This window comes from Podarcis cretensis, assembly GCF_951804945.1.
Source record: "Podarcis cretensis genome assembly, chromosome: 16".
NCBI classification, from domain to species: domain Eukaryota; kingdom Metazoa; phylum Chordata; class Lepidosauria; order Squamata; family Lacertidae; genus Podarcis; species Podarcis cretensis.
In genome coordinates, this window is record NC_137186.1 from 17,954,181 (window position 1) to 17,980,940 (window position 26,760).

General features: G+C 46.9%; 2 protein-coding genes across 14 annotated transcripts; one reads left to right on the top strand and one right to left on the bottom strand.

Moving 5' to 3' along the window:
* Positions 1 to 1,920: 1,920 nt before the first annotated feature.
* LOC307204771 (V-type proton ATPase catalytic subunit A-like) lies at positions 1,921 to 20,480 on the bottom strand. 8 transcript variants are annotated; one of them, XM_079956711.1, is made up of 17 exons: positions 20,378 to 20,415; positions 18,940 to 18,976; positions 18,049 to 18,183; positions 17,078 to 17,213; positions 15,775 to 15,903; positions 14,220 to 14,434; positions 12,175 to 12,312; positions 11,232 to 11,383; positions 10,867 to 11,029; positions 10,550 to 10,658; positions 9,798 to 9,920; positions 7,861 to 7,975; positions 6,844 to 6,907; positions 6,546 to 6,749; positions 5,376 to 5,470; positions 3,108 to 3,279; positions 1,921 to 2,299 (listed from the first exon to the last, which is right to left on the bottom strand). In XM_079956711.1, exons 4-17 carry the CDS (start codon positions 17,157 to 17,159, stop codon positions 2,207 to 2,209), a joined length of 1,854 nt encoding a protein of 617 aa, XP_079812837.1. In that variant the 5' UTR covers positions 17,160 to 17,213; positions 18,049 to 18,183; positions 18,940 to 18,976; positions 20,378 to 20,415; the 3' UTR covers positions 1,921 to 2,206. The 8 variants fall into 8 exon arrangements, with proteins under 8 accessions (XP_079812837.1, XP_079812836.1, XP_079812839.1 ...); XM_079956710.1 differs by lacking the exon at positions 18,940 to 18,976 and having other exon boundaries at positions 20,378 to 20,480; XM_079956713.1 differs by lacking the exon at positions 18,940 to 18,976 and having other exon boundaries at positions 18,049 to 18,180; positions 20,378 to 20,470.
* On the top strand, positions 14,477 to 25,758 carry KLHDC9 (kelch domain containing 9). Of its 6 annotated transcripts, none has more exons than XM_079956998.1 (5): positions 14,477 to 14,603; positions 22,092 to 22,612; positions 23,539 to 23,707; positions 24,738 to 24,936; positions 25,309 to 25,758. In XM_079956998.1, the coding sequence occupies exons 1-5, from the start codon at positions 14,550 to 14,552 to the stop codon at positions 25,473 to 25,475; spliced, it is 1,110 nt and encodes a 369-aa protein (XP_079813124.1). In that variant the 5' UTR covers positions 14,477 to 14,549; the 3' UTR covers positions 25,476 to 25,758. The 6 variants fall into 6 exon arrangements, with proteins under 6 accessions (XP_079813124.1, XP_079813128.1, XP_079813127.1 ...); XM_079957002.1 differs by lacking the exon at positions 14,477 to 14,603 and adding an exon at positions 20,447 to 20,521; XM_079957001.1 differs by lacking the exon at positions 14,477 to 14,603 and adding an exon at positions 20,536 to 20,800.
* The last annotated feature ends 1,002 nt before the right edge of the window (positions 25,759 to 26,760 follow it).

Genomic DNA, 26,760 nt, shown 5'->3' on the forward strand with positions numbered 1-26,760 from the left:
ACTTTTATAGAGTTGCCTCCTCTGTCGCTTTGTCTGATGGATGACCAGGCTGACAATAGCCAGGAAGCATCTCGCACTTTCCCTCTCTGCAGGCTTTTGCTGATGCAGGATGTGTGGAAGACCAGGTGCTGGATTGGGGGGTGGGGGGGAGAGAGCCCATTCTCTTGTGGTGGGAATAAGCAAGGCAGGCAGATCCTGTGACCCTCTAAACCCCCCTTTTCCATGACCCACAGGGATCAGTTGTTGCATTGTTTAGAAGATGCTTCCCAATTGTTATTTGGCTGAGCCACACTCGTTTTGTGTGTCCTTCCCGCTCCCCAATTAAAATGGGAAGCATGCCGTTGAAATGAAATGTAGGGTGTATACAAGCCACCCACGGTCAGTGGAATCCTCCAGTTGAGCCTCTGCTCAAGTCCCCGTTCGGACGGAAAAGAGAAATGCACAGGACACAGCAGGCAGCCTCTGCCATGGACAGATCATTTTGCTGTAGGAGGAGACAGCCAGAGCAGTAAATCATGCAGAGATGCAGCCAGTGAGCAGCCACATCTGTGAGAAGTGAATGAATGAATGAATGAATGAATGAATGAATGAATGAATGAAGAGAGTGGTGTGGTGGTTGGTCGTCAGACTAGGACCAAGGAGAGACCAGAGTTCAAATCCCTGCTCAGCCATGAAACTCACTGGTGACCTTGGTCACTGCCTTCACAGCTTAACCTATCTTGCAGGGTTGTTGTGTGGCTAAAATGGGGAGGAAGAGAATCATATATGCCACCTTGCACTCCTTGGAGATAACATTGGGATACAAATATGATCAATCAATACGTAAAATAAACAGATATGGGTATCCCTGGTTTCACATATGGTTAGTTTTTGTTCTTAACTATGGAGTGTAAGTGTGTATGGAAATGAGAGCTGGACCATAAAGAAGGCTGATCGCCGAAGAATTGATGCTTTTGAACTATGGTGCTGGAGGAGACTCTTGAGAGTCCCATGGACTGCAAGAAGATCAAACCTCTCCATTCTGAAGGAAATCAGCCCTGAGTGCTCACTGGAAGGACAGATCCTGAAGCTGAGGCTCCAATACTTTGGCCACCTCATGAGAAGAGAAGACTCCCTGGAAAAGGCCCTGATGTTGGGAAAGATGGAGGGCACAAGGAGAAGGGGACGGCAGAGGACGAGATGGTTGGACAGTGTTCTTGAAGCTACTAACATGAGTTTGACCAAACTGCGGGAGGCAGTGGAAGACAGGAGTGCCTGGCGTGCTCTGGTCTATGGGGTCACAAAGAGTCAGGCACAACTAAACGACTAAACAACAACATGGAGTGTAAGAGAGGTGAGAAAGGGTTAGCAGGGAAAAGAAAATACTTGGCCTAAGCCAGAACCAGCTGCCCCCCTCTTTACCCCTAAGCGTGAAGGGAGTGTGGGAGCAAAGATAAGAAGAAGGGAAAGGGGCCCAAATGGCAAGAAACAAGGGGACCAGCTGCTAGATTTCTAAGCCATCCACTTGTGGCACATTTACTTTCATGCAGGGTGCACTACAAAATGCTGGTGGCAGGTATTGTTATGGGGAGAGACATTGGGGCCGGGTGGGGGGAAAGCTATTCCAAATGTCTTGCCCCACCCATCCCTCCCTGGGAATTGTAAAAGGACAAGCTGCTGTTTAAGTACTTATTCTTGCTCTCTCTTCTGATAGCTCACCTGATTTTTGTCATTTTGGGAGTGCTAACATTCCTTGTTCTCAATTAAGCATTCCTCAATAGGATTCAGGGTCTGCAAAGCTCTGACAGTAGGATTGATTTAGGAATTGAGCAGAGCACACAGTTTAACCAGTCATATCCCACCTCATCTGACCACGCCATCGATAAGGTTTTTTTTGTTAACGTTTTCATATAATGAGTTACGCAGAAGTATAGATGGATAAACCACATCCTCAAATTTATTCAAGCTATGCAAATTAAAAACTTACAAACAAATCCAAAGGTTTGCACCTGACTCCTTTGCTTCCAATATTACAACTGCTACCAAACAGCCACACATGGCTGGTTACAAACTGTGATGGTGTCAGCCCCCAGCCCCCTATTTGACATGAAAATATGAGCTCTTAGCCAAGAGTTCTTAATTGGAGCTGTTACATCGCCACCACCCTGAAATGTGAAAAGTCCTGCTGCAAATCACTCAAAATTTTGAGTACTCCAAGTCCTCCTTTTTAGTCTTCCAAGTTGCGGAAGGCATTCTGCATTTCCTCGCTAAGCTGGGCGTAATAAGCTTTGATATTTGCCTCTCCGTCCTTCCCTGGATCCTGGATAAAGAGACAAATCATGATTTATGAATGGCAGGCTGAAGACACATTGAAGGAGAAGAGAAGAGAAGAGAAGAGAAGAGAAGAGAAGAGAAGAGAAGAGAAGAGAAGAGAAGAGAAGAGAAAAGAAAAGAGCTACTAGGACCAGTGGCAGACTTTGGGTTCTCAAATTTCTTTTTCTTTTTTTAAAGAAATTATTTTTATTTGATTTTACAAATACAAAGTTGTAAAGATCCAAATATATATCCATATACAGAGATTACTCTGACTCTTGTGACTTCTCCCCACCCACTCCATGGGCTCCTGTTTTAAACATTTACAACTGCATATTCTTCCATACTCTAAATATTATATAAATCCATATTGTCCATGGTACAAATTGAATCAAAATCCTGTCAAAGTTTCCATCTGCTTACAGTGGTCTCCTAAATAACTTATAATTCCCCCCTGTTCTTTTATAAAGTTTTTGTTCTCTAGGTTCCTGAGTCTTCCAGTCAGCTCTACCATTTCGGCACAGTCCAACAGCTTGGTTTGCCATTCCTCTCTGGTAGGGACTTTTTCTTATTTCCATCTCTGGGTGGGCTCTCAAATTTCAACAGTGTCCTATGTGACACTAAAATCTCTCCTCCCCCCCACCTCTCACACCCCGTTCTAAAGCCCTGTTTTGGTGCCCCCTGCAGCACAGCACCCAGTATGACTGCACAGGTTGCACCACCCTAAAACTGCCTCTGCTAGGATGGAGGCAGGTAGAAATAAAAGGGAAGCTGCAATCAGCTAGTTAAACTGAAGGTAGATGGCCCAGCCTCACCTTGAACTTCATGGAGCTCAGCTTGTACATGATCTCCCCAAGGTTCTCGCGGATGACAGCCCAGGTGATTTTGTGCTCGGACTGAGCAGTGGACTCTACTGCATGGCGGGCCAACTCATAGAAGCCAATCATGTTCTGGAGCATTCCTACTGTCTTGTAGAAAGGGCAGAACCTGGAATTGAGAGACACTTTGAAGTACTTTAATACACGCTCAGTGGTGAGCGAATAAATCTGAGTGCAGGTGCTGTGGAACGTCTTGAATTTTTTTTTACTGGAGTGCTGTTTGTGGAAGGCACCCTCCTTAGTTATTTGTTTCATAAAATTTGTACATCGCTTGACTGTGAAAAACAACAACTCTCAAAGTGGTTTACAAAAAAGATAGAAGGACAAAGTTATCAATATGCAAAATTGGCAATAATTTAAGACTTTTGAAAAATTAAAACAATAGACTAAAACTCACATCAACTTCAACTTTCTGGATAGGCTTGTCTAAACAAAAATGTTTTAGCAGATGTCAAAAAGCACCTGCCTGATGTCAATATTTAGGGAGTTCCTCCCCAGACCTATCACCTGCATACCATTATGCCTGTCAAATAAGAAAAGGTACATTTGTTTTGCTACAGAAAAGTGGAAAGGATGAATAATCAAGGAAATAGTATGGGTAGGGCCCACAGACAGGAAACTTGTAATTAACATTGGAAATGCTTTGTGCTGATCAGACTCCCTTCCGTGTCGATACATCACTGAAGAATCTTGGAAAGGAGTTGCTGTGCAAAAGGGCTAGGGAACCTTTTGCCCTTTGGGTGTTGTGGGGTAGCAACTCTGATCACCCCTTACCTTTAGGGGCATGATGGCTGCGGCTGATGGGAGTCCAACAACATCTTAGTGTGGAGAACACCTCAAGGACTGCCTCTTTCCATATGAACCTACCTGGACTCTGAGATCACCTTCTGAGGCCCTCCTTTGTGTGCCTCCTCCTTGAGAGGTCTGGAGGGTGGCAACACGAGAAAGGGCCTTCTCTGCAGTGGCTCCCCATCCGTGGAACGCTCTCCCCAGGGAAGTTTGCCTAGTACCTTCATTATACACCTTTAGGCACCTGGCAAAAACGTTCCTTTTTAAACCAGGCCTTTGGTTGATCTGATTGACATCCTCTGCCCTTTTAATATGTGGGGTTTTTTGGGGGGTGGGGCTATTGGATTATTGTTCTTATTTTGATTTTATATATTGTGATCTTTTCTGTGAACTGCTCTGAGACCTCCGGGTATAGGGCGGTATATAAATAAAATAAAATAAATAAATAAAATAAAATAAAATAAAATAAAATAAAATAAAATAAAATAAAATAAAATAAAATAAAATAAAGAAAATTGAGAGGCAATATGATAAAGGTAAAGGTAAAGGTACCCCTGCCCGTATGGGCCAGTCTTGACAGACTCTGGGGTTGTGCGCCCATCTCACTTAAGAGGCCAGGGGCCAGCGCTGTCCGGAGACACTTCCGGGTCACGTGGCCAGCGTGACATCGCTGCTCTGGCAAGCCAGAGCCGCACACGGAAACGCCGTTTACCTTCCCGCTGGTAAGCGGTCCCTATTTATCTACTTGCACCCGGAGGTGCTTTCGAACTGCTAGGTTGGCAGGCGCTGGGACCGAGCAGCGGGAGCGCACCCCGCCGCAGGGATTCGAACCGCCGACCTTTCGATCGGCAAGTCCTAGGCACTGAGGCTTTAACCCACAGCGCCACCTGCGTCCCAAGCGGCAATATGATAGCCATCTTCAAATATCTGAAGGGCTGTCACATGGAAGATGAAGCAAGCTTGTTTTCTCCTGCTCTGGAGACCCAAAACAATGGATTCAAATGATGAGAAAGGAAATTACGACTAAACATTAGGAAGAACCTCCTGATCGTAAGAGCTGTTTGACAGTGGAACGGACTCCCTTGGAAAGTGATGCTCTCCTTTCCTGAATGGCCCTCTGTCGGGGATTCTTTAGCTGTGATTCCTGCATTGCAGGATGTTGGACTAGATGACCCTTGGAAATCCCTTCCAGCTCTACAGTTCTATGATCTGGAGGGCCACAGGCTCCTCATCCCTGCTGAACAATATAGTGCTGCATTGAAGTGTTGTGCTGGAACTCCACTTTAATAATTCTGTTTTCAGCTAATTACAGAAAAGCAACACCTTGGCAGAGCTAAACGAGGAGAGTAGAACTTGGGCAAAAGTGCTGTGTGAAAGAGAGAGGTCCAAATATTGAGTCAACTGGTGTGGGGTTACCTGTCATAGGAAGAGTAGCCGTTTTGCTGCAGGAAGTCATCCTTGATCAGTTTGGCCACCTCCAGGGTGATCTTGTCCGCTTCAGCAAGAGATGCCTGGACAAAAGCAATAGTTATAAATGGGGAGCAGCAGCAGGAAAAGAGCAAGGTTGGGGAAAGAGAAGAATCAGGATGTAGGCACCTTCAATAGCCCTGCCTGCCATCTCTCTCAAGCAAAACACTCGGTGCTTAAAAGAAGAGGTGCTGAGGTTCAAACCTGCCTGGAAATTACACCTTTTCTTCCAGGCATTCTTTGCATAATCCCAGATTCCCCACCCAGCTTCATTTCTCCCCAACAGGGAAGTGCGGCAATGCAAGGCACACTGTGCACAGTCAGTGATCTAGGCTTAAGCCCTGCTGCGATTGGAAACAGATTCCAGGGCTTTGTAGCCATTTTGGGGTGTTTTGACCACTTCACATATTTTATATCAGGAATACTTACAACAACCCTGTAAGATGTCTATTTTAGCAGTCTGGGTGACTTGAATATGGCCAATTGCAGAGTTCCAATGCCCCAGGATTTGAGTTACCGTAACAATAGATTTTGAGTTACAGATAGGTAGCCGTGTTGGTCTGCCATAGTCAAAGCAAAATAAAAAAATTCCTTCCAGTAGCACCTTAAAGACCAACTAAGTTAGTACTTGGTATGAGCTTTCGTGTGCATGCACACTTCTTCAGGTATCTGAAGGTATCTTCTTCAGGTACCTTCACTTCTTCAGGTATCTTCAGGTATTCTTCAGGTATTCTTCAAGTATCTGAAGAAGTGTGCATGCACACGAAAGCTCATACCAAGTACTAACTTAGTTGGTCTTTAAGGTGCTACTGGAAGGAATTTTTTAAATAGATTTTGAAATACCGCTTGCACTCGCATCACTGTGACTTTTCAAAATGAACTGCAAAATCAGGTTCCTCTAATCCTTTCAAGGCACAGAGCTACAGTGCCAGAGTTACAGGCAATGCAAGGCCCCTGGTCTCAACAAACTGGAATGGTGAAAAATTTGTGATGGCACAAATACCATCCCACTGAAGCGATAATGAGGCAAATGAAGATTTTTAAAGGAACAGAAACGAATTGATGAGTAATGATTTTTCTCTCCTCCCTCTGCAGACACCCTTCTGTTCTCCTCCTCACCTTTCCAACCAGCTGGACAATCTCTGCCAGATCTTCCTCCTCTTGCAGGATCTCCTTGGCCTTAGTACGCAGGGAGACGAACTCCGGGTAGTGCCTCTCATAGTGTTCATCTAATGCCCGCATGTATTTGCTGTAACTGATCAGCCAGTTCACTGATGGGAAGTGCTTTCGCTGAGCTAGTTTCTTGTCCAGCCCCCAGAAGACCTGGAATTATTAGGACCAGAAGGGAGGTGAGGAGTTAGCAGGACCATGCCAGGTAGCATCAAGTAGCTGGCAACACTCTAGGAGGGAGACTCACCTGGACAATCCCCAGCGTTGCTGAGGTAACTGGGTCAGAGAAGTCACCGCCAGGAGGGGAGACCCTAGGAGTCAATGGGAAAGGTGAGATGAAACTCCCAGCAAGAACTCAGTTGAGGATCTGATCCCACTGGAAGCTGGCAAGCTGTGGCCAAGCACACGCCAGGTGTGAAACCAACAGATACCTACGTAATAAAAATGAAGGCCTCTTGCAAGTCTGAAAAAGGAGACGTGTGTAAAATTCGGTCTGAGTCCACAGAGAGGTCTTTTTAAAACAAGAAAGCAGGACTGGACACTGAACCTGGGATCTTAGGAACACTGAGCATCTGCTCTAATACTGCCCCTAGGGCTGATGGGAGTTGTGGTCCAATATGGCCATGCTAGCTTAGAGCTGATGGGAGGTGGAGTGCAAAATGGCTGTGTTGGCTGGGGCTGATGGGTGTTGGAGTCCAAAAGGGCCATGTTGGCTGAGGGCTAGTGGGAGATGTAGTCCCAAACTTCTGAAGGGCACTAGGGTGGAGAAAGCCATCAAAATGAATGGATTTGACGATTGGGGCTGATGGACACTTTAGCCCAAAATATCAGAGGCCACCAGGCTGACACGGGGCTGTGCTAAACTCACAAAATAAAATTTACTGCAAACAGTGAAGAACGTTGATATTATTTTTAATATAACACCATCCACACACCTAGAGCTTTATAAAGACCAGAAATTACGTGACGCAAAATTCAGTGCAAGGAAGGAAGATGGCTTATCTCTTTTCCTTGTTTTGGATTTTAGATAATGGGTGCTATCTTTAAAAAACAACCACCCAGAGTTCTCTTACTCAATAGAAACTTGTCTGTCACCGACGTCAAGCACCTTTAGAGAGGTGTTGAAATAAGTAAATGATATCAATTAATTGCTTGAAAGGCAATCAGTTTATCCACTCACAGATCTTTAACCGGGTTTAGGAGTCCCCTGCTTCACTTCTCTCCAACCACACCCTTGGTAAGGCACCGAGGTGGTGAAACTTACGCTCCAACAATGCTGACGCTCCCTTCCCGCTCTGGACTCCCCAAGCACTTCACACGCCCAGCCCGTTCATAGAAGGAAGCCAGGCGGGCACCCAAGTAGGCCGGGTACCCGCTGTCTGGAATTTAAGAATGTAAACGTAAGAAGAGTCCTACAAGGTCAGCAGCCCATCACCAGTTCTCACAGTGCCTCCCATGGGATGCCTACGAGCAGGAGCTGAGCACAACAGCACTCTTTTGCTCTTGTTCCACAGCAGCCTGGATTCAGATAGCACAGAGCCAGGATCGCCAGTAACCATGGTTATCCTCCGTGGATTTTGCCTAATTCCCTTTCAAAGCTGTCCAAAGTGGTGGCCATCTCATTTTGTATTTTTATGTTGTGAACCACCCTGTGATCTCCAGATGACAGACAGTATACTACTACTACCACTACTACTACTACTAATAATAATAATAATAATGGTGTCCAGGTTTACAATCTAAGAAAAAAATGGCGCACAAAGGATAAGGGACAGGGAGGAGCTGAAAAGATTACGTTGAAGGTGACTGCCTGATGTCAGGGTGCAAAGGAGGCAGATCAAGATGATCAAGGGCCTGGAAACCAAGCCTTATGGGCAATGGTTGAAGGAGTTGGGGTGTTTAGCCTGGGAGGTGATAGGCTAAAAGGTAAAGGTAAAGGTACCCCTGACTGCTAGGTCCAGTCGCGAATGATTCTGGGGTTGCAGTGCTCATCTCGCTTTACTGGCCGAAGGAGCCGGCGTACAGCTTCTGGGTCATGTGGCCAGCATGACTAAGCCGCTTCTGGCGAACCAGAGCAGTGCACGGAAACGCCATTTACCTTCCCGCTGGAGCAATACCTATTTATCTACTTGCACTTTGACGTGCTTTCGAGCTGCTAGGTTGGCAGGAGCTGGGACCGAACAACGGGAGCTCACCCCGTCACAGGGATTTGAACCGCCGACCTTTTGATCGGCAAGCCCCTAGGCTCTGTGGCCCTTTCAAGTGATAGACTAGCCATCTTCAAATACCTGTAGGGCTTTTTCAAGGAAGACAGAGCAAGCTTTTTTTCTGCTGCTCCAGAGGGTAGGACCCAAATCAGTGGAATCAATTTACAATAAAGGAGATTCCAACTAAACATTAGGAAGAACTTTCTGACAGCAAGAGCTGTTGGACAGTGGAATGGACTCCCTCAGAAAGTGATGCTCTCCTTCACTGGAGGTTTTTAAACAGAGGCTAGATGGCTGTTAGGAATTCTGTAGTAGTAGTAAAATGTATATACCACCCTTCATCCAAAGGTCTCAGGACAGTTCACAAGATAAAGATACCAGATAAAATCACAAAATAAATAGCTAAAACGAAACAATAACCCCCACAGCCACAAACACATTTAAGAATGCCGTAGAATATTAATCAGCCCAAGGCCTGGTTGAAGAGGAACATTTTCACCTGGCGACTAAAGACATATAATGCGGTTGTGATTCCTGCTTTGCAGGGGGTTGGACTAGATGGCCTTTGGGGTCCCTTCCAATTCCAGAATTCTATACTGAACTGGCACTGTTCCAGCTACCACTTAATACTTGTTCTGCATTTGTGTGTGTGTGTGTGTGTATGGAAGCACTTACACACTTTGGAACTCCCTGCCCACGGACATCAGGCAGGAAGGCACCCTTCATTGTAATGTTTTTGGTGTCTCCCTGTCCCTTGTGTGTCATGTTTTTATTAAGACTGCAAGCCTGTGGGCAGGGACAGTCTTTAAACTGACTGTCTATAAGCTGATCGTGGAGACTTTTTGGCTGAAGAGTGAGGTACATAAATTCTACATAAATTCAAATAAATAAACAAGAGTCAGGGGGGGCAGGATCGCTTGTCCCATGCTCACCCTATATAAATCCCCTAGACTTGGGAAATGAGGGAAGTCTCGAAAAACAAAAAGAGGGTTACCTGCAGGCATTTCAGCCAAACGCCCAGAGATCTCACGGAGTGCCTCTGCCCAGCGGGAAGTGGAGTCGGCCATCATGCTTACATGGTAGCCCATGTCACGGAAGTACTCTGAGAGTGTGATCCCTGGATGGGGTGGGGTAAACAGAAAAGAGAAAGAAAGAGAGAGAGAGGCATTGTGGGTGGGAGGAGATCCCTCTGAGGAGCAAGTGTCTCAAGCAGAAGAGCCGGGAAGACAATAAATCTTCCAAAAATATAGCGTGAGAGAACATCTCTTCCCTACCCCAAATGCAGGGAAGAGGTTGAGATCACAAGATGATCTCGGCCCAGGGCCTGCCTGCCTGTGAGGTGAGGTGAAGAAAATGCCACAGGTGATAGGCCCCCCCGCAGTGGCAGATCCGGGCTCTGAGGAGTGGGCCGCACACCTCTGTGCACTGCCTGCCCACCACATGGCAGCGGTGGGAGGCAGCAGCATGCATCCCATTCCTTAGAGTGTGGATCTTGCCGCTGTGGAGAAGGAGGAGGAGGTGGGGATGGCATTTTCAGTTTTGCCTAAGCTGTTGTAGGGTACCAAAGATTCACCCAGCCCAGCATCCTGTCTCCAACAGAGAGTGGCCGGGCTGATGCCACTCCTTGCAGCTGGGGAGCATTCATGGAGAAGGCTGACGTATGGAATTAACTGTGGGATTATTCAGATGCCAGAGAGCCATTTTTATACATTTGCCTAAAACAGGGCGAGAGAAGGGCAGCCTCACCTGTGTAAATGGAGGCCTCTCGTGCGGCCACAGGCATGTTGGACGTGTTGGCGACGAGCGAGGTGCGCTTCATGATCGTCTCTGTCTTGCCGTCCACTTCCATCGTCAGCTGAGAGAGGAAGCAAAGTGATTACAGGGCAGAGGAAGGGCAGGTGGTGGTGGTTTAGGGAAGAGTTTGTGGGGTGGGGTGGGGAGAGCTAGAGATTGGGGCAGTGCACAATAATGCTATGTTTACCTTAAGGAATAAGGAATTGGGAGCAAAGGACCAGGATGGCTCCGCCCACAGCACAAAGCCCCGCCCATTCCACTGATCTCACCTCGGGAAAGTCCCTCAGCACTTCAGACATCTCATTGCCCCGCTCGCCGCAGCCCACGTAAATGATGACATCGCTGTTGGAATACTTGGACAGCGACTGGGAGATGACTGTCTTGCCACAGCCAAAGGCACCTGGGATGGCTGTGGTGCCACCTTGGACACACCTATGGGAAGAAGTGGGGGGAGAGGATAATGGGGGGGAAGGGAAAGGTTCTGCAGCCCAGCCCACCCAGCCTCCAAAATTGTTTGACATCTGGTGGAAGATCTAATTGCAGTGAGAATCAGGATCCTCTTTCCCTCTGGCCCTGCCCATTACTGGCATGTGGCCCCTCAGGCTGAAAGAGGTTTTCTCCACCCCTGGCTTACGGGAAGAGGGCGTCCAGGACCCTCTGGCCAGTCAGCAGCGGATGATTGGCCGGGAGCTTCTCCGACACGGGACGGATCTGCCGGACGGGCCACACCTGCACCATCGTGAGTTTCTCCTTCACTCCCTCAAAGTCGAGTTCCAACACCACATCCTTCAGGGGGAAAGGCACAGGGGTGAGAGTGGCCACGGTGCAATTGCCAGAGGCTAGCTGTTCAAAATCTCCCATTTCAGCCCAAATTCACTATTTCCACCTCCCATTCTACAACGTGGGAATAATAAGAATGACAACGGCCTACCACCTTACAGAGCTGTTCGAATGATTCCTGAGCATTGGATGCTCTAAAAGGCTACATAAATGCTTTATACTGTTGCTGCTGCTATTATCATCACTATGGGACACTGGTGGCGCTGTGGCCTAAACCACTGAGCCTCTTGGGCTTGCCACTTGGAAGGATTGTGGTTCAAATCCTTGCAACAGAGTGAGCTCTCGTTGCTCCTTCCCAGCTCCTACCAACTTAGCTGTTCGAAAGCACACCAGTGCAAGTAGATAAATAGGCACCACTGCGGCAGGAAGGTAAACAGCGTTTCCGTGCACTCTGGTTTCCGTCATGGTGTTCCATTGGGCCAGAAGCGGTTTAGTCATGCTGGCCACATGACCTGGAAAGCTGTCTATGGACAAACACCAGCTCCCTTGGCCTGAAAGCGAGATGAGTGCCCCAACCTCATAGTTGCCTTTGACTGGACTTAACTGTCCAGGAGTCCTTTACCTTTACATCATCACTATTAAAAGGGAAGGCTAGAAAAATGTCAACGTCTGCATTGTATGGCTAAAAAGTAACAGTGTCAACCCATTACAGAACTCCCAGTCAATTTAATGCACAAGTTTTAGCCAATTAGTCGAATAAATCTGCATAGAAGAAGCACACATACAACACTACCTACCGAAGTATCATACTGCCCAGCTGGGGCAACGTGGGTGACTGTGCCCCGGCACCTGGGGGGCACCATGATCATATGCTTGATGAGGGAGTTTTCACGCACTGTTCCGTAAATATCGCCGCCAGTTACATGGCTCCCAACCTAAAAATGTAGAAGGGAGAGCAGCAGAAATGGGTAAGAAGCACAACAGGATCTCAACATAAAAGCAGACCCAAGACAGGGGCTGGATGTGTTCTGTGAGAGTTCACACAAGCACAGAGAAGTCACATAAGGGGGAAATGGCTGTACAGTTCAGCATCCTGGGAGTCTTAGCTTTCATTTGTCTTTGTATTTAAAGCAAACCTAGTCCTCATGAGTGTGAAAACTGGCTTTGAAATGTGTGAGAAACACCTGCTGAAATCAACAACCATGTTGCCGTAGGAATGCCTATGGGGAACTGTCCCACTAAGGATTTGAAGCCACTTTTCTGGATGTCTGATTCTTCATCTTCTTTTTAAAGTGGGTTTCTAGCCTTTTATTTGAGAAGATATAAAGGAGAACACACAGGCAGTGTCCACTGCCCAAAGCCTTCATAAGGAGTTAACTTTCCAGCATTCTGGCCAATGAATGCAATGCCCCTATCTAAAATGTTATAAAAAGATTTACACGTTATAAAATTTACATTCCATTGCATGGACATATAACACAATACAATCACAACGTGATTCCTGTATTGCAGGGGGCTGGATTAGTTGACACTTTGGGTCCATTCCAACTCTACAGTTCTATGATTCTGCAGTAAATGTTAGTCTACTATTATGAAGATTGCAGCAAATCTTAATTGATTCACACACACACACTTCTTCTTTGGCGATCACTCGTAGCTGAGTAAGATTGTCTTCCATAAAATCATGTCCACTATCCCCCTAGAAGGCTGAAAACCATTTTGGGATTCAGGAAGGGTCACCTCGGATATTGTTACGAGACGGTTTGCTAAGATTCTTGCAAGAATTTTGCCGGCCGCAGCTATGCCTCGATAGTTTCCACAATCAGTTCTGTCACCTTTTTTTAAAGAGACTGATAATTTTGGCACCCCTAAAGTCTGCTGGGATTTCTTCTCTTTCCCAGATTTTTTCAATGAGCTTGTGAAGTTGTTGTGTAAGTTCAATTCCGCCCACTTTGAAGATTTCGGCAGGTATCCCATCAGGTCCACTGGCTTTGTTGTTTTTCATTTGGTTAATAGCTGTACACAACTCTCCCAGATTTGGAGATACTGCAAGCTCATCTCTAACTTGTTTTTGCGGAATTTGTGAGAGGACCTCAGCAGCTACGGGGGAGTTGTGGTTAAGGAGATGTTGGTAATGTTCTTTCCAGCGCAGTGAAATAACTTTTTTATCTTTTAGAAGTGTGATACTGTCTGCTGAGCATAGGGGGCATATGCCATGATTTATTGGCCCATAGATGGTCTTTGTGGCTTTAAAGAAACTCTGTGCATCATGAGTGTCAGCTAAGTGCTGGATCTCTTGAGCTTTTTTTATCCACCAGGTGTTTTTTAGTTCTCTGGTTCTTCTTTGAACCTCAGCCTTGGTGTTGGCATAGGTTTTTTCCTTAGTGACACACACACACACAAACACACACACACACACACACACAATCTTGCACTTTTCATTATTAAATTTCTGGCCATCAGCCTGTAAAACAAACATTTACAAAAGCACCTGGGTTCAGTTCCCAGCATTTCCACATTAGGGCTGGGAGAGTCCCACCCCCCATGTCTGAAAGCCTGGAGAGCTACTGCCAGGAAATACAGACTGAGCTAGATGAACCAATGGTCTGACTCAATTTAAGACAGCTTCCTATGTTCCTATTGCAAGCCAGCAGAATGGAGTAGACAGAAAGTTGGATTAGGGTAGAAGAGATCCAGCTTCCAATATTCACTCAGCCAAGAAGCTCACCTTAAGGCCCAGTGGTTCCCCAAATTTTGGGGGGCCACTGCCCCCTTGGTTTCATAACTCATCCCTACGACCCAGGGCCTTGTTGCTTCCCAAAACCAATAGCGTGTCTCTTACCCGGATGTTTGGACTGGGACTGAACTCCCATTTCAGGTCCTTGGACAAAGCCGAGATGTTGATGCCCCGGGGGATGTAGATGCTCTTGGTGAGCTCTGTGATGTCTTTCAGGGGCCGCTGGATCCCGTCAAAGATGGACCCCATGATGCCTGGGCCAAGCTCCACCGAGAGCGGCTTCCCAGTCCTCAGCACGGGATCCCCCACGCAAACACCCGCTGTAGCAGTTACTCAGGAAAAAGACTTGGATAACAGAGAGCAAGGAAAGGGCAGAAGGGGGGGGGGAGCAATGGGGTTCCTTCCCAGCCAGGCTGACCTGAAATAGATACTCCAATGTTGTCGTCTACCTTTGCACAGGTACTGCTACGAACTTTGCCTTTTGGAAAGGTAAGAGGCGACATGATGCAAATTTGTAAAATTCTGAATGGCGTGGAGAAAGCAAGCAGAGAATAAAATTTATTTCTCTCTTATAATACTAGAACCTGTGTGTTCCAGGCCTGCTTGCTGGTTTCCCATTGGGGCCTCTGGTTGGCCACTGTGAGAGCAGGATGTTGTACCAGATAGGCCATTGGCCTGATCCAGCAGGCCTTTCTCGTGCTCTTAATACTTCCAAGGACAGTCTTCACTTGTGCCTTGTGACCGCCCCACAATGGAGTCATTACTTTTTTGAAATGTAATCAGAGTCCCCACAACACTGTTAGAGCAATGGCTGGCTGTTTATGTGTGCTAAACATTATTCGGTTATATCTCCTCTTTCAAATTTCTGCACCTCCCATACTTCATATATATATATAGTGATTTCAATACATACACGTGATTGTGTCTGGGGGGCAGGGATTAACAACAAGAAGAAACAATGGTTGGATCCAGAAACATAAAAAAAATTGTTTCAGGAAAACACAGTGTAAAAGTCATAATGAGAAATCACATTGCAGAAGGACTGGACTCTACAGCGCCATCTGGTGTCATAGTGTTATAATGCATTTGAAACACTTAAAAAAAACAACACTAATGTAGCTGAGTCCAATGATTGGTGCAATGGGCCCTTCTGTACCTTGGCTGAAGGTGGTTTGTGAACCCCACATGCCTCCTTTGATTCTCCCTCAACCATGTGGTGTTCCCCTCCATCTACTGCTATCCTACATTTTCTTCCTCCTAAATTGATGTAGCATTCCTGTTTGGATTCTCCAAGCACAGGGAACCTCCAGATTTAAGGGAGGAAAAGGTGGGGCAGCATAGGGACGGGCCCAGTCATAGTTTAAAAGGCAGCATGGAGAACAACCCCGACAGAATTTGTAAATCCGTAGAACTACGAAAAGCCTTGCAGAAGTAAAAGGTCAGAGGTGTTCCTTGCAACCAGGAATACAGGACAGGTGCGTCTTAGGAAGGCGAGGCCCAAAGGTTGAGAGATGGAAACGCAAGTCCCAAAAGGGACTGTGGAGGGAGGAAGGGAGGTAGGTAAAGGGAGCAGGTAGACTCAGGGCAGAGGATGGGAGACAAAGGAGACGAACCTAAAAAGCTGGAGGAGGCATCATCTTCACCCTTTCCAGAAAGATACAGGTCTCCTCATAGACTTGGATGGTAGCCAAATCACCCTCCAGACGGATTATTTCGCCCACCAGCTCAAAGTGTCCGACGCGCACCAGCTCATACATGGCAGCTCCAGCCATCTTGCAGGCAATCACCACTGGCAGTGGGGAGAAGGAAAGAGAAAGTCACCCCAACTTTGATCACAAGTTGCTTCCTTGCTTCTCCAGCTAGTGCCGGCCCTCAGTATCTGCCTTAATTTAAACCACAGCTACACATGTACAGATAACTGGGCTTGCAAACCATGATACAAACAAATCTCAGCGTTTCAGTTCTCCATGTAAGCCCTGTGCAGTAAACCAGTCTGGAAGCTAACAGAGCGTGGAGAACAGTGACCAAGTCATTATTCTCCAAAAGGAGCTGGAAAGAGGCATAACAACAACAACAACAACAACAACAACAACAACAACAACAACGTATTTATTCCCTGCCCATCTGGCTGTGCTTCTCCAGCCACTCTGGGCGGCTTCCAACAAAATATTAAAATACAGTAATGCATCAAACATTAAAAGCTTCCCTAAACACTCCTAACCATTCCTAACCACTGAGGTCACCTGAGCCTCCAATGGCAATGTTGGATCCAGGAGCACTCCATTTCCCCCAGCAAACCTATGGTCCTGCTCCGTTCCCAGGGGGAAAGCAACCTTGTGCAGAACAGGCCATCTTGACTCTAGCAGTGCAGACAGAAGCAGACTTTCCCTTCTAATCCCAGCCCCACCCATAGCTGTCAACCTTCCCTTTTTTTGCGGGAAATTTCCTTATTCCAGCGCCGTTTCCCACTGCTTCCTGCTGCTGTCCCGGATTGTTAGATATCCCATAGATTGTCCTTAGGATAGGTGAGGCTGCTGATCCCTTATTTTTGAGGCTGCTGATCCCTTATTTTCAAAGCTGAAAGTTGACAGCTATGGCCCCACCTCTTTCAAAGCCACCAGTTATTTAAACCACAAAAGTTGCAGAAAGTGTTAGCATTTTGAGAAGCCAAGAGAGAGGGATACTGAGAATGGTAGTCCAATAAAAAAATCTTAGAGGACCACAGGTTCCCTATCCTTTTTTGTAGTTAGCACAATCCAGAGGTTTCAAATGTTGATTAACAGACTGTTCAAACTTTAAAAAAAGGAGAAGGAAGTGTTATGTTCAGTTTGGTTTACTAACATGCCTTGCTACACAAAGGGCAGAATTGGGTTATTCATTGCAGAGTAAACTCATTTGCTCCTATTTTCCGCTTTGGTTGCTGGAGGGTATTATTAAGCTTCTCCAAGTGCCAGAGAACCTACCTGGTCCAGAGACACCATGCACAAATCCCATCTCACTCTCCTTCTCTGCATCCCCAATCTTCGGAAGTTTGGAGAACTCCATGATTCTGGAAGGTGAGATGAGGCCACAGGGTAGGACTTTCAACGGCAACAATACCTGCATCAAAAATGGGGTGGGAGGATGAATCAAAGCTGGGGGTGGGGTGGGACCCATGCCCTGGGTCTTTTGCACTGAGCTTCAGATTTCCTGCTGCTTTCAGAAACTTTTGTATATAAAATATGCTCACACAGGGCAGTTTAGTGCAATGCCGGTAAGACCACAGTCACCCAACATCTTAATTTGCCCAGACAGAAAGCACATACAGTGGTACCTTGGGTTACATACGCTTCAGGTTACAGACTCCGCTAACCCAGAAATATTACCTCAAGTTAAGAACTTTGCTTCAGGATGAGAACAGAAATCGTGCTCCGGCGGCGCGGCAGAAGCAGGCAGCACCATTAGCTAAAGTGGTGCTTCAGGTTAAGAACAGTTTGAGGTTAAGAACGGACCTCTGGAACAAATTAAGTACTTAACCCGAGGTACCACTGTATAAAATTAGCAAGTGTGGTGTTGTGCCATGGGCTTGCACCCGAGTCTTTCAGCACCCAGCAACCCCTCTGCAGCCCATCCCTGTCCCCACACATCTTCAAATGGTGGGTCACAGCTGGGGAAGAGCTTCGCCTAAGCTGGAGTGTACATTTTGCTATGGTTGCCAACTTTCTTTTTCTAGTGGGGCTTCTGTGCCTTTACGACAACAACACTGCAGGGCAGGCAGAATGTTTCTGTGGAGATAAAGCGGCTGAAAAAATATTCATCAGCTTGTCATGCACCCGTTAATGGCACAGGAGCCCCGTCAGAAATACATGGGAAACATACCATTGGCAATTGCGGTCCAAAGCTGTGAACAGCACCCATTCCCACCCACACTGAATTCCTGAAGGCCAAGCCTTACCTTTTGGAAGAGATGTGCCAAACTATTTGGAGACGAGGAGTGAGAAAGTCCTTCCTCGCATGTGGATGCTCAGATCAGCCTGACCTCTCTTTCTGCTCTCAAGGTTTAGTCAGGCTTGGCGGGGCAGTGTTCCTACTTTTGGGAGGGGGGGGATGTTATTATTATACAGGGAAAGTGGTCAGGCAAACAGGTATGGCACGACCGCTTTCTGCTCTGAAACCAGTTCTGACCTGAGCAGGCCACAGAGAGCTGGGGAGAGGCTGGAGGTCACTGGGACAGGAGGAACGGAGCAAAACCTTACAAAGCGACTGCAAACAATCATTCTGTGTACTGTCAACAGTCCACTGGATTCTCCTTCCTGGTGCTTCAGGGTGGGGAGCTGCTCTGTTCTGATCCCCTTCCATAGGAAACAGAAACTCTACAGTTTTCTCCATATAACCACATCTCTATGTGGGGTGGGGGTGGGGGGGAATATACCTGTTGAATTTCTGCCTGCCATGTATCTGTTGAAGGCAGAGAAAAAGAGTGGCTCTGGATTGCATGGGAATAGCAACCCTCTTTGATAACAAATAAATAAATTTCAGGGAGAATTTTGTCAAGGACCCATTTAAAACACAGGGTCCGAATCCCGCGACGGGGTGAGCTCCCGTTGCTCGGTCCCTGCTCCTGCCAACCTAGCAGTTCGAAAGCACGTCAAAGTAGATAAATAGATACCGCTCCGGCGGGAAGGTAAACGGCGTTTCCGTGTGCTGCTCTGGTTCGCCAGAAGCGGCTTAGTCATGCTGGCCACATGACCCGGAAGCTGTATGCTGGCTCCCTCGGCCAATAAAGTGAGATGAGCGCCGCAACCCCAGAGTCACGACTGGACCTAATGGTCAGGGGTCCCTTTACCTTTATAGGATCAGTGCTGGATTGTCCAATAGGCAGACTAAGCATGTATTTAGGGCACCAGCAAAGCAGGGACACACACACAGACACACACACAGAGAAATGAGATATTTTTTTGAAAGAATTTGACATAGATTTTTTTAAAGCATCAAAACAGTCATTATGGGGAGAAACACAGCTTTGTTAGTTTTCCTTACACTCCACCCCACACTATTCCCCCATTTTTCTGTTCTCTTATTACTTATCCCCACCTAAACCATAGGGGCATCCTACAAATGTTGATCAAAATAATATGAGGGAATCAGATCCCATGTATGTACATTTCAGCAGACATGTAAGTTTTGAAAAATAAAATTATATTTTACAGGTTAGTATCGTTTTTATTTATGGGAAAGATGGAGGGCACAAGGAGAAGGGGGCGACAGAGGACGAGATGGTTGGATAGTGTTTTCGAGGTTACCAGCATGAGTCTGACCAAGCTGCGGGGGGCAGTGGAGGACAGGAGTGCCTGGCGTTCTCTGGTCCATGGGGTCACGAAGAGTCGGACACGACTAAACGACTAAACAACAACAACATCGTTTTTATTTTAAATTACATATGGTGGAGGAGGGACCATAAACTTTTCAGTGCTTAGGTCCTCTAAAGGGCTTATTCCAGCTCTGTACAGGATACATGCGCATTTTAGACAGCATTGTGTGAACATGGGTTAAAAATCTCACACTAGGAATGCAGTGAGTGTGTACAGAAAACAGGAATGTAAACTTGAAGGTTGCCAGGTCAGGAGCATCCCAGATCTGGTTGCCAGGTCAGGAGCAAACCTGGAGCAAACCTGAGATCTAGGGATGGCCCCTGGTGAGTCTTCTTCTGTGCTCCCTACCACCTCCCTGGAGATGGAGGTGAATTGGGAGAGGGGAGGTGGGTGCAGAGAAGGGCAAACCCTCAACCTCTCAGAGTCTATGCAATAATTTTCAGAGGTGGAGGTTAATTGGGAGAGGGGAAAGTGGTGCAGAGAAGGGCAGACCCCACCCCCAAGACTCTATGCAATAATTTGCAGGCTGAAGAATACTTACAGTATTCTTAATTTTGCTTTTGTGTTTTGTTTTTTTAAGGCACTCTCGTCCACCTGGAGATTCAAGCCCTACCCCTGCCACCTGGAGGGGGTCAGGCAAATCTGGATACTTCATGTCAATCCCAGAGGTCTGGCAGGTCTAGTGGGCACAACTACAGCTCGTGGTTCCAACTTTTTTGAAAACAAATGAAGAAAGCTCTATGATACCACTACCTCCAATTCCCCCCTGTCACCCCCAGCTCATCATTTTTGCCATCGATGGTTATTGTTCCTCGGCAAATCCCAATTCTTTCCAGATTCCTCGTGACGCCCCTATGCTGGCCGTAAAACAAACACACACACCCGGATTATTAATGCTCCTGCTAACTTTACCACACTCAGCAAATGCTTTCTGGCAGGGCCTGCCTTTTCCTGTAAGCCACAGAATCGGTTGCCAAGACACATGATGAGGTTGCTAGGGGCTGCCCATTGCTAGGCAACCAGGCTTTCTTCTCTGCAGAGGCTTCTTCTTTTAAGGTAGGCCCAAATGACTGTTTCTGAGATTGATGACACAGCCATTCCTGCATGCACACACAAATCTGGTTTGAGAGGTTTTTTGGGGGGAATGGGGAGGGACATTTATCCAGCACAACTGGAAAACACACCCTGGCAGTGTGCTCAGGGTGTTTGTGAGCATGTGCACAATAAGCTTTTTCTTTTTGCCGGCCGGGGGGGGGGGTGGTGTCGGGGAGGGGACAAGCCTTGGAGTTTGTGATCTGACAACTACCATATGAAGAGGAGGAACGTTATTTTGGAGTAGGCTAGGATACGTTTTTTGTTGTTGTTGTTGTTTTTTTGAAAAAAGCAACAAAACAAAATTAATTGCACCAAACTCCTTGCACAAATGCTTCCACCCTTCCTATTTACCAGAGGAAGGGCACCCTTTCTTAACCTGTTCCTGGTATAACATGCTTGTTCCTGCTCTTGCCTTTGGGCATGCCTTGGTAAAATGACCGGAGCTTGGTGGGGGCAGCCAGGGAAAGGGACATTGATTTTCAGTTTAGGCTCAGTGGTGCAGGGGCTTTTTAAACCCAAGTAAAAAAAAAAGTTTATTCTTATTTTAGTTTTTGGAGGGGTAGAAAGAGAGTGTCAGGAGTGAGGATGCATATGCTTGTTTGTGTATTGTAAGGGTAGATTTTCAGTTCAGTTCATTGTTTAAGTGAAGTGATCTGGTGTATTGTAGCACATTCCTGGAGTCAGTTCGGCCATGCATTTAAAACACTATGATACTTCTTTAAACAGTCATAGCATACACTGAAGGATTCTGGGACCTGTAGTTTGTTAAGGGTGCTGAGAGCTGTTAGGAAGCCCCTCTTCCCCCTCTTAGAGCTACAGAGTGGTTTTAACAATCAATCCCCCTTCCCAGGGAAGTTGGGAGACTTGGGAAGTTGAGGGAGTTGGGTAAGTTTAGCCTGGCACAGAGGGGACAGAGGTGATATGAGAGCCAGTTTATGAAGGAGTATTGTTTCATTGGGCATCTAACAATAAGACCTGTCTCTATTTTTTATTGTTGGTAATCTCCACATCTCTCCTCTTTCCTGCAAGAAAAAATTGTTTACTTGTATTATTTTAGGTTTGTTCCAACATGGCTATTTGCATTTCATTAAGATGAATAAATACCGGTAAATTCCTTCGGGCAGAAGATATAGGACAATGAAAACACGAACCACACGCCTTCTGAATAGTTTCTATCCAAGAGCTCTGATTGCACTAAACAATGATCTCAGGGCCAGTTGTAAGAAATAGCAAGCAGTGAGTAGTAAGGAATGAGATAGGTTTTAGGTTATGCTATGCTTCTAATAGGTTGTGTTATATTCTGGATTATGTATGTTTTAATAGATTATGTCTGAATAGGATGAGAGTGTTGGAGATACATGCAAATGTGTATGTGAATCCGGTCTTGGGTGTTTGATTTTCGTTGTTGTGTATACTGTGTATATACGGACAATGACAATAAATTTATCTAATCTAATCTAATCTAATCTAAATCCCTCTTTGGATTGTCCACCACCTTGTCCCTTGACCCTTCTTGCTTTGCCCCCTGCAGGTCAAATGTGGTATGGCAGCCACCGGCCGCAGCTGGGAGTGGAAGCCAGTGGTGTGCAGTGACCTCCTCGGCCGTGCATTCCACTCGTGCAATGTGGTGCAGGGCAGACTCCTCATCTTCGGGGGCCTGAAGTCACAGGAGACCCAGGAGCCGCCCCTTGGGGATGTGGTAGCCTTCGACCCCACACTCCAGACGGTCAAAAGGATGGCTCCCGAATGCGAGCACCGCCGGAGCCACCACGAAGCAGTGGTCCTGTCTGACCGCTTCCTGTGCGTGGTGGGAGGCTGGGACGGCTCCCGCCGGGTCTCTGACGTGTGCTGCTTTGATGCCGAACGGGGGCAGTGGGAACGGTGGGCTGCGGGGCCCTCCAACCAGGCCCCCGTGGGGCTCAGCAGCCACACTTGCACTAAGGTCACGGACCATGAGGCACGGGTGGTGGGCCGCGAGGGCGGGCTACGAACTCAGCGGCGCTATGCCAGCATCTTCACGTTGCATCTCAACCCTGCCAGCAAGACCTACTGGTAAGACCTTGCCCAGAATACCGAGCTGCTTGCAAGGACTTCAGTCCTACAAAGGTTTTTCACCTTCTCTCATAACACTGGAACACATGGGCATCTAGAGAAGCTGAATGTTGGAAGGGTCAGAGCAGATGAAGGAAAGTACTTCTTCGCACAGCGCATAGTTAAAACTGCCGAACACAGAATGGCTTTAAAAGAAGGTTGGACAAATGGAGAAGGCTAGCAATGGCTACTAGCTGTGTTGGCTCCTAAGTCAGAGGCACCAATGCTTCTGGATTCCAGAGGGAAGAGGGTTCTTGTGCTCAGATCCTGCTTGCAGGTTTCCTACAGGCATTTGGTTGGCCACTGTGAGATCAGGATGCTGGACTAGATGGGTCACTGGCCTGATTCAGCAAGCTCTTCTTATTTTATGTGGCTGCACCTACAAGCTTAGATGGTATAGGCCAGACTTAAGTAAACATCTGTTAGATCTAGCAAGCAAAGGGGATCCTCCAGATGTTCTTGGACTCCAGCTCCCACCATCTTTGACCATTGGCCACAATGGCTGCTGGGAGTTGCGAGTCCAACCACTGGTATAGGAAAGCCAATGTTGCATAGTGGTTAGTCTTGGTCCTGGGAGACCAAAGTTCAGGTCCCCACTCAGCCATGAAGCTCACTAGGTGACATTGAGCTCACCCACTGCCTGTAAGCCTAACATACAGGCTTGTTGTGGGGTTTAAATGAGAGAACCATGTACACACCTTGAGTTCTTGATAGAGGGCATTCTAATTTCCTTTTGTTCATTCTTTCTTTCTTTCTTTTTGTTTTTCTCTATTTTGCTTTTCTAGATTAGTTTGATTTTCATTGTATTTTATGTAGAAAACTTTTAATAACTTTTTTAAAAATTATTTTTAAAAGAGCATCCTTTGCCTCTCTCCTCCTATTGCCAGGTACAAAGAAGAGGAATCGCGCACGGCCTCCCGGGCCGGCCATTCTGCCATGCTGCTGCGCGAAACCACCCCAAGCGGGAAGAGCAGTGGCTACAATCTGGTGGTCTTTGGAGGACGGGACTCTGCTGACTTCGACATAGCTGGACACTGGGGGAAAAGCAAAATCCATGTGAGTGTGAGTGGGGTGGGTGCACGATGTGGCCTTGCAGAAATAGGAAAGCCAAGATCCCCTCACGTGTGTATGTGGAGGTGGGCGGTAACTCAGTGGTAGAGCACCTACTTTACTTGAAGAAGGTTCCACATTCATCGCCAGGCAAGGCTGGGATAAAACTCCTGTAGAGCCTCTGCCAGTCAGTGTTGACAATGGTGAACAAGATGAATTGTCTCAGTATAAGCAAACTTCTGGTGTTCACCCTTGCAAATCCCCAAACCAGTGCAATTTTATTTCATTATTTGCATCCCTCCCTTCCTCCTGAAGGTGGCCAGGGCGAGTGGTACCTTGGTTCTCGAACGTAATCCATTCCGGAAGTCCGTTTGACTTCTGAAACATTCGAAAACCAAGGCATGGCTTCCGATTGGCTGCAGTAGCTTCCTGCACTCAAGCGGAAGCCGTGTCGGATGTTCAGCTTCCGAAAAATGGTCGCAAACTGGAACATTTACTTTCGGGTTTTCGGCATTCCTGAGCCAATTTGTTCGTCAACTGAGCCGTTCGAGAACCAAGGTTCCACTGTATTAAAACAAACAATCCTAAAAGCAGTTGCAGTTAAAAACATACTTCCACCCAGTGATCTCAGGGATTGCCAGGCACCACCACCAAGGTATCCCCTGCCAATCGTAGGGTCCAAATGGCTAGTACTGTGGAAACTGCTCTTTTGGGTTCAGATCAGGATGTGAAATTGAGCCTCTTGGAGTGCCACCTTCCTCCCCTTTGCATCAGACCCTCTTCTCCCCATGCTTTACCCTTGAGCTCCTACTGCTCTTGGCATTCTCAGCCTGTCCTGTTGTCCTCAACATCGTCCATTCAACTGTCCTGCCCCACTGGAATCCAGTCCCTCCACTTAACAATCCATATTCTCTCAATAAAATTAAGCATTTTTAATCCACAACATTCTAATAAAAGAATTTAGCTGCACTTAAACCTATACAGCCTCCACCTCTCTGTACTTTTCAAAGTCTGCCACACCCTTTCCCTCCCTCAGGTTGATTCCGTCCATGCACCTGGGCTGACAGAGAATCTCTCTCGCTTGGTCAGCACTGAAAAGGGATCCCGGCAGGGTCCCAAAGGCCTGAGGCACCAATCTTGCACCGTGGTGGGGCCTTTTGCTGTCATCTTTGGTGGGGAGACTTTATCGACCGGCAGGGATACCATTTGCAATGATCTTTACATCCATGATACAAGTAAGTGACATCTTTGTGCTAAGAATCTCTCTGGCCAGAAGCTGGGACAAATCTTAGGGGCGCTTATTAGAACCATGCATGTAAATTCTCCAGCTATGTAGCATCTCCCACCCCCCACGGCAATTCTTCACTTGCCCAAGGGTTGTTGAATAGAGAATTGTATGCCTAGCAAGCTACAATGAGGAACAAGTACTCCTCAGATAAAATGTAGGGGCAACTGATGCAACTGTTAACCAAAACAACTTGGCCTATCCCATCTCTCTACACACAGAAGGTTCAGGTATGAGCCTCTTTTGCACCCAACCAGCAGCTAGAGTTGATGGGATAGGAAGCCTCTCCCAAGAACCTCACAGAGCTTGTCTCTTCTCTCAGGGTCTTCGCCAGCCAACTGGTTTCACTTCTCTTGCTCCAACCGGGGCCAGAAGAGAGTTGGCCACTGCACCTGCCTCTGCAATGACAAGCTTTACCTCATCGGAGGGTTTGGGGCTGATGGAAAGACGCCCTGCCCAGAGATCTGCAGCTTGGAGTTCGCTCTGTGAAGTCTGAAGCCTCTTGCTACTGGCTCTCATCAACACCCTCAAGTGGACAGCACTCTCAATTCTGCTCCACTCCCCTCTTGCCTGCAGGGGAAAGTGAGCCCCTGGGCCATGTGAAATAAAGAACCCCTCTGGCATGTCAGAGAGACTTCGAAGCTCTTTCTGCAGGTAAACGTACAAGAGGGAGAAGTGATCAGACTGAAGGACACTAGGAAGAAAGCGCCTCATCGGGCAGGGGTGTAAGATTCCAAAATTATGAATAAAGGTTTTCCGTGTAAACATCTTACTGATTTCTGAGGGCCTTCAGTATTGAAATCTGATCCATGTTTATCTGCACTCTACACTATTTAACACACCTTTTGCAATGGCAAACAAAAGCTGAATTCTTCACCCTGTCTATGCGCATTTGCAAGATTTTGCTTATTTGGGGGAGTCTGGTTTTAGCAGATTAACATGAATTTTAATCAACCAAGTCTACATACATGAACAGTCTTTCGTGGCGCGGCAGGGGTGGGAGTGAAGCATACTTTGTTTCACATGATGCAGACCCCATCTTGAAAACAGCATTGTTCCTGCAAGAGATGGGGAAATGCCTTTTAAAGTCACCCCTGTATTGACATTTTTTTTTAAAGGAGTGTTCCCCAACTATTTGGGCTTTTGACTGAGTAACAGATTTAAGCATAGTAGCCACTTACTTTGGATGATTCCATTTTTTGATTTATGATGATTGCAGCACATAACTTTATTCTGCTGTGCTACTTATTGGAAGGGTGTGGGGCAAGGAGGTAAATTCCTACACACTGACATTCCTCATCTGGTTTCTCAGATTTTAAGTATATATTTGTGCTCAATATGGGCTAGAAACTCACTCTGAAAGCAGAGATATTGAAGAAGCCAACAGCTCATATTTTGCATTCAATGAATCTTGGCATTCAAACACCAGCCCTATAAGCTACCTAGCCCAACTTCACCAAATGTTTTGGACAACTCCCATGTGGCTGGGGCTAATGGGAGTTGTGGTTCAAAACATATGGGGAGCATTGGGTTGGCTTTGGGCTAGCCAGGTGGGAGCCATTAACTGGAGATGCTGGAGGCCAAACCTGCACACCAAAACGCGTGTGCTGCCACAGGCCTTTGTGCCTTCCCTAGCCTTGTGAAGTCTTGCACAGAGACCTCTCTCGAGATATCATTCCCAGCCCTGCTGTATAACCTCCTTTAACTAGGGATGCCAGTGACTGAAGCTAAGGCTGCCTCCATTGGAAATGAGGGAACCTGTGGCCCTCCAGAT

Coding starts and splice junctions, on each gene's coding strand:
- KLHDC9 (XM_079956997.1), top strand. CDS start 20,889: ATGCTTCCACCCTTCCTATTTACCAGAGGAAGGGCACCCTTTCTTAAC. Junction 23,708..24,737: donor GGGGGAAAAGCAAAATCCAT/GTGAGTGTGAGT, acceptor TCCCTCCCTCAG/GTTGATTCCGTCCATGCACC. Junction 24,937..25,308: donor TCTTTACATCCATGATACAA/GTAAGTGACATC, acceptor CTCTTCTCTCAG/GGTCTTCGCCAGCCAACTGG.
- LOC307204771 (XM_079956707.1), bottom strand. CDS start 20,449: ATGTGTCTTGGCAACCGATTCTGTGGCTTACAGGAAAAGGCAGGCCCT. Junction 17,214..20,377: donor GAAAGCATTTGCTGAGTGTG/GTAAAGTTAGCA, acceptor TTTTTGATGCAG/GTATTGTTGCCGTTGAAAGT. Junction 6,908..7,860: donor AGCGTCAGCATTGTTGGAGC/GTAAGTTTCACC, acceptor ATTGACTCCTAG/GGTCTCCCCTCCTGGCGGTG.